This window comes from Oncorhynchus keta, unplaced genomic scaffold (genome assembly GCF_023373465.1).
Source record: "Oncorhynchus keta strain PuntledgeMale-10-30-2019 unplaced genomic scaffold, Oket_V2 Un_contig_20325_pilon_pilon, whole genome shotgun sequence".
Classification (NCBI taxonomy): Eukaryota; Metazoa; Chordata; class Actinopteri; order Salmoniformes; family Salmonidae; genus Oncorhynchus; species Oncorhynchus keta.
In genome coordinates, this window is record NW_026281938.1 from 1 (window position 1) to 7,449 (window position 7,449).

At 50.0% G+C, this 7,449-nt stretch overlaps 1 protein-coding gene across 1 annotated transcript; it reads left to right on the top strand.

Moving 5' to 3' along the window:
• Positions 1–173: 173 nt before the first annotated feature.
• LOC127920706 (protein Niban 1-like) lies at positions 174–926 on the top strand (the record flags this gene model as incomplete). Its single annotated transcript, XM_052504749.1, has 3 exons — positions 174–302; positions 576–690; positions 850–926. Coding segments are annotated over 3 exons (321 nt in total), but the record flags the coding sequence as incomplete, so codon positions are not given.
• Between the last annotated feature and the right edge of the window lie 6,523 nt (positions 927–7,449).

Sequence of the window (7,449 nt, forward strand, 5' to 3'; positions counted from 1 at the left end):
CACAGTACTCAGACAGTGCCCAGACAGTGCCCAGACAGTGCACACACACACACACACACACACACACACACACACACACACACACACACACACACACACACACACACACACACACACACACACACACACACACACACTCCTCACTCACCACTCCTTCTGCATCTGTCCTGTAGGAGCCCCTTAGGCCAGAGGAAGTTCTGTATCAGGACAGTGTTCTGCACTATGACGACACCGGGAAGTGGAAGGAGAGGTTTGTGGTGATGAGAGCCAATCACAGCTTGGAGTGTCATGACAACCAGGAGGTAAACCAACACCATACCAACATACAACCGACTGTACATGACCTTACATGACTTACCATGGTAAGTCATGTAAGGTCATGTACAGTCGGTTGTATGACCCTATGTAACGGAGAATAAGCCCCAGGCTGGGTGATGGATTACCTCACCTGAGACCTACAGAGTTGTGTTAGCATTCTAAGGTAATGCCTTGGCTTTAGCTCAGCGGGCTAACACATAGTCAGTCACATTACTCTGATGTTTGGTAAATTGGTTGGTGTATTTGCCCCTCCACAGAGCTTCAGTAAAGGTGTTCCGGCCAGACAGAGACTCCTGCCAACAGGGGGCGTAGTTCTGACATCAGAGGACAAGTACTCAGCGCTGGTGGACAAGGCCTTCCCTGACCCTAAATGTGAGTGTCTGGTCAACCCCTAAAGAGATACATCACATTCTTGAAACACAGAGGCAACTGTTGAAATAGCAACACGGAGACTGGGAGACGGGGGAAAATGCAGCCTTTCAATCAATCAGTTAATTGTATGTTTATGCATGTCTGTGTGTTGTACTATAGGTTTGAAGGAGGAGACATCTCCCCCCATGGTAGTGGTACCTTCCGGTCAGTTCCCTGTCTACCTCAGACTGCCCTGACCCCTGACCCCAAATCCTGTGTCTGTGTGTTGTACTATAGGTTTGAAGGAGGAGACATCTCCCCCATGGTAGTGGTACCTTCCGGCCGTCCCTGCCCACCAGACTGCCCTGCCAGACGTGACGTGTACTTCAGCTTCCCCAGGAGGACCGACGAGCGACCTTCCTTCGCCTCACGGGCTGCATCAGGCACCAGAACCACGGTACGCCAGCACCTGGGGTTCTGACTCTGACCCCTAACCCTAACACTAACCCTAACCCTACACCTGGGCTTCTGACTCTGACCCTAACTCCTACACCTGGGGTTCTGACTCTGACCCCTGACCCTAACCCTAACTCCTACACCTGGGGTTCTGACCTGACCCCTGACCCTAACCCTAACCCTACACCTGGGTTCTGACTTGACCCCTAACCCTGACCTTTAACCCTAACCCTACACATGGGGTTCTGACTCCTGACCCTGACCCTAACCCTTCACCTGGGGTTCTGACTTGACCTTACCCTACACCTGGGGTTCTGACCCCTAACCCTACACCTGGGGTTCTGACTCTGACCCTGACCCTAACCCTAACTCTACACCTGGGGTTCTGACTCTGACCCTAACCCTACACCTGGGGTTCTGACTCTGACCCCGACCCTAACTCTACACCTGGGGTCTCGGACTCTGACTCATGACCTAACCCTAACTCTACACCTGGGGTTCTGACCCTAACCCTAACTCTACACCTGGGGTTCTGACTCTGACCCTGACCCTAACCCTAACTCTACACCTGGGGTTCTGACTCTGACCCTAACCCTAACTCTACACCTGGGGTTCTGACCCCTGAACCTAACTCTACACCTGGGGTTCGGACTCTGACCCGTGACCCTAACCCTAACTCTACACCTGGGGTTCTGACCCTGACCACTATACTAAACCTCTAGACTAAACTCTCTAAACCTCTAAACCAGTTCCTGATCAACCTGCTAGCCTGCTGTGTTGTACTGTTGTTATTGTTCGGTTGTCTTGGTAACAACCTAATAATACTCCTCAGCACACATTAGCTTCCTGTGAGGGAGAAACCTAGAGCCAGCCTGTCAGTTAGTGGTTAGGCTAGCGTTTAGCAACTTCTGCAGAACACCAACCAAAGCAGCAACGGGTTACGTCAACAGCACCTCTTTAGCGCTGCCTCAAATACCAACTAGTCAATAGCAACTTTAGAAAATAGATGTTCAGAGGATGTTGTGACTATGTAGCTCAGAAATAGAACACAAACATCCCATTCCGAGCTCATGCTCTTTTCTTCTCTCTCTCTGACACTATTTTATTTTATTTTTTCTAGTTTCACATTTACATTTCACAGTGACAAAAAGGGAAGTGTTTAAAATATATTGCATTTGTCTCAGATGCATTACTCAATTCTTTCAGTATTTAAGACAAACCAGTTATCCCATAGAGAAATATTACACTGCCTACTTCCGCATTCTCTCTCTCTCTCTCTCTCTCTCTCTCTCTCTCTCTCTCTCTCTCTCTCTCTCTCTCTCTCTCTCTCTCTCTCTCTCTCTGCTTCTCTCTCTGCCTCTCTCTGCCTTCTTCTCTCTCTCTGCCTCTCTGCCTCTCTCTCTGCCTTCCTCTCTGCCCTCTCTCTCTCTCTCTCTCTCTCTCTCTGCCTCTCTCTGCTCTGCCTCTCTGCCTCTCTCTCTCTCTGCCTCTCTCTGCCCTCTCTGCCCTCTGCTCTCTCTCTCTGCCTCTCTCTGCCTCTCTGCCTCTCTCTCTCTCTGCCTCTCTCTCTCTCTGCTCTCTCTGCCTCTCTCTCTCTCTCTGTCTGTCTCTCTCTCCAGATTCTCTGAGGAGGTCTTCCTGTGAGTGTCAGGCGTTCCTCAAGGCCATACATTTCTACCGCCAGGAGAAAGGGACACTATGAGTCCTGGGACATGCTGGTGGGCTGTGAGGAGCAGGTGATGCCCAACCCGCACATACACACACTGTTCAACGCTTAGCATCTAGCCCACAACTCACCCTGAAACACTCTGAAACACACCCATGTTTGAAACACACCCATGTTCGAAACACACTCTGGAACACACCCATGTTCGAAACACTCTGAAACACACCCATGTTCAAAACACTCTGAAACACACCCATGTTCGAAACACACTCTGAAACACACCCATGTTCGAAACACTCTGAAACACACCCATGTTCGAAACACACTGAAACACACCCATGTTTGAAACACACCCATGTTCGAAACACACTCTGAAACACACCCATGTTCAACACACTCTGAAACACACCCATGTTCGAAACACTCTGAAACACACCCATGTTTTGAAACACACTGAAACACACCCATGTTTGAAACACACCCATGTTCAAAACACACTCTGAAACACACCCATGTTCGAAACACTCTGAAACACACCCATGTTCAAAACACTCTGAAACACACCCATGTTCGAAACACACTGAAACACACCCATGTTCGAAACACACTGAAACACACCCATGTTCAAAACACTCTGAAACACACCCATGTTCGAAACACACTGAAACACACCCATGTTCGAAACACACTGAAACACACCCATGTTCGAAACACTCTGAAACACACCCATGTTCGAAACACTCTGAAACACACTCATGTTTTGAAACACACTGAAACACACCCATGTTCAAACACTCTGAAACACACTCATGCACACTTTGAAACACACCCATGTTCAAACACTCTGAAACACACCCATGTTCAAACACACTGAAACACACCCATGTTCAAAACACTCTGAAACACACCCATGTTTTTGAAACACACTGAAACACACCCATGTTCGAAACACTCTGAAACACCCATGTTCAAACACTCTGAAACACACCCATGCACACTCTGGAAACACACCCATGTTCGAAACACTCTGAAACACACCCATGCACACTCTGAAACACACCATGCACACTCTGAAACACACCCATGTTCAAACACTCTGAAACACACCCATGTTTTGAAACACACTGAAACACACCCATGTTCGAAACACTCTGAAACACACCCATGTTTTGAAACACACTGAAACACACCCATGTTCGAAACACTGAAACACACCCATGTTTTGAAACACACTGAAACACACCCATGTTCGAAACACTCCTGAAACACACCCATGTTCGAAACACTCTGAAACACACCCATGTTCAAACACACTGAAACACACCCATGTTCAAAACACTCTGAAACACACCCATGCACACTCTGAAACACACCCATGTTCGAAACACTCTGAAACACACCCATGTTCGAAACACTCTGAAACACACCCATGTTTGAAACACACCCATGTTCGAAACACACTCTGAAACACACCCATGTTCAACACACTCTGAAACACACCCATGTTCGAAACACTCTGAAACACACCCATGTTCGAAACACACTGAAACACACCCATGTTCGAAACACTCTGAAACACACCCATGTTCGAAACACACTGAAACACACCCATGTTCGAAACACTCTGAAACACACCCATGTTCGAAACACTCTGAAACACACCCATGTTCGAAACACTCTGAAACACACCCATGTTCGAAACACTCTGAAACACACCCATGTTCGAAACACTCTGAAACACACCCATGTTCGAAACACTCTGAAACACACCCATGTCTGAAACACACCCATGTTCGAAACACACTCTGAAACACACCCATGTTCGAAACACTCTGAAACACACCCATGCACACTCTGAAACACACCCATGCACACTCTGAAACACACTCATGCACACTTAAACACAAACACACACACCGACTTGTTTCCAGGGAAAATCCAAGACAGAGGGAGACAGTTTGTGTGAGTGTGTGCTGCTTCTGTTAAGTGGGCTGTTGTCATCTCATCACACACACAGAGACTGACTCACGAAGCTGCCGCTGCCAACCAAGAGAGCCACGAGAGGAAACTCGGACTCGGACTCTAATGCCCCATTTATACCTGGTTCTACATGAGTCCTTTGTCCTGTTCTTGTCCACATTCTGATTGTGCCCACATTTTTACATTACATTACATTACATTTAAGTCATTTAGCAGACGCTCTTATCCAGAGCGACTTACAAATTGGTGCATACACCTTATGACAACCAGTGGAACAGCCACTTGCATCTAAATCTTGTTGGGGGGGGAGAAGGGGGGGTGAGAAGGATTACTTACCCTTACTTACCCTATCCTAGGTATTCCTTGAAGAGGTGGGGTTTCAGGTGTCTCCGGAAGGTGGTGATTGACTCCGCTGTCCTGGCGTCGTGAGGGGAGTTTGTTCCACCATTGGGGGCCAGGGCAGCGAACAGTTTTGACTGGGCTGAGCGGGAACTGTACTTCCTCCCAGTGGTAGGGAGGCGAGCAGGCCAGAGGTGGATGAACGCAGTGCCCTTGTTTGGGTGTAGGGCCTGATCAGAGCCTGGAGGTACTGAGGTGCCGTTCCCCTCACAGCTCCGTGGCAGCACCATGGTCTTGTAGCGGATGCGAGCTTCAACTGGAAGCCAGTGGAGAGAGCGGAGGAGCGGGGTGACGTGAGAGAACTTGGGAAGGTTGAACACCAGACGGGCTGCGGCGTTCTGGATGAGTTGTAGGGTTTAATGGCACAGGCAGGGAGCCCAGCCAACAGCGAGTTGCAGTAATCATGTAGACAATTAAACACAAACCTTCTTAACACCCGCCGCTGAACCTGGAAACCAGCCAAACCTTCTAACACCCGCTCGCTGAACCTGGAAACCAGCCAAACCTTTTAACACCCGCTCGCTGAACCTGGAAACCAGCCAAACCTTCTTAACACCCGCTCGCTGAACCTGGAAACCAGCCAAACCTTCTTAACACCCGCTCGCTGAACCTGGAAACCAGCCAAACCTTTTTAACACCCGCTCGCTGAACCTGGAAACCAGCCAAACCTTCTAACCACCCGCTCGCTGAACCTGGAAACCAGCCAAACCTTCTTAACACCCGCTCGCTGAACCTGGAAACCAGCCAAACCTTCTTAACACCCGCTCGCTGAACCTGAAACCAGCCAAACCTTCTAACCACCTGCTCGCTGAACCTGGAAACCAGCCAAACCTTCTTAACACCCGCTTGCTGAACCTGGAAACCAAGCCAAACCTTCCTAACCACCTGCTCGCTGAACCTGGAAACCAGCCAAACCTTCTTAACACCCGCTCGCTGAACCTGGAAACCAGCCAAACCCCTAACCTCCCGCCGCTGAACCTGGAAACCAGCCAAAACTTCCCAACACCCGCTCGCTGAACCTGGAAACCAGCCAAACCTTCTAACCACCCCACTCGCTGAACCTGGAAACCAGCCAAACCTTCTAACCACCCGCTCGCTGAACCTGGAAACCAGCCAAACCTTCTTAACACCCGCTCGCTGAACCTGGAAACCAGCCAAACCTTCTTAACACCCGCTCGCTGAACCTGGAAACCAGCCAAACCTTCTAACCACCCGCTCGCTGAACCTGGAAACCAGAAACCTTCTTAACACCCGCCGCTGAACCTGGAAACCAGCCAAACCTTCTAACCACCCGCTCGCTGAACCTGAAAACCAGCCAAACCTTCTTAACACCCGCTCGCTGAACCTGGAAACCAGCCAAACCTTCTTAACACCCGCTCGCTGAACCTGAAACCCCCAAACCTTCTTAACACCCGCTCGCTGAACCTGAAACCCCCAAACCTTCTTAACACCCGCTCTTTGAACCTGGAAACCCCAAACCTTCAACACCCGCTCGCTGAACCAAAACCAGCCGCACCAATGTCGGTGGAAACACCGTTCAATTGACGACAGAGAGTCGGCCTGCAGGCGACCGGTCCACCGCAAGGAGTCACTAGTGTGCGATGAACCAAGTAAAGCCCCCGAGAGGTCAAACCCGGGACGACGCTGGACCAATTTTGCACCGCCCTATGGTACTCCCAATCACGGTCGGTTGGGAAACAGCCCGGGATTGAACCCGGGTTTGTTGTGACACCTGAGATGCGCTGCCTTAAACGGTGCCTTAAACCGCGCGCCACTTTAGGGAGGCCCACAAATTAAGCATTTGTATTTAGTGAGTCCACCAGATCAGAGGCAGTAGGGATGACCAGGGATGTTCTCTGTTTCGTGAGTCCTCCAGATCAGAGGCAGTAGGGATGACCAGGGATGTTCTCTGTTTAGTGAGTCCACTAGAATCAGAGGCAGTAGGGATGACCAGGGATGTTCTCTGTTTAGTGAGTCCAACAGTCAGTATCTGGTGGGCCACCAGCTGCATTAAGTACTGCAGTGCATCTCCTCCTCGTGGACTGCACCAGATGTGTCAGTTCTTGCTGTGAGATGTTACCCCACCCTTCCACCAAGGCACCTGCAAGTTCCCGGACATTTTGGGGGAATGGCCCTAGTCCTCACCCTCAACCAACAGGTCCCAAACGTGCTCAATAGGATTGAGATCCGGGCTCTTGTTGGCCATGGCACACTGTCATTCCTGTCTTGCAGGAGATCACGCACAGAAGGAGCAGTATGGCTGGTGGCATTGTCATGCT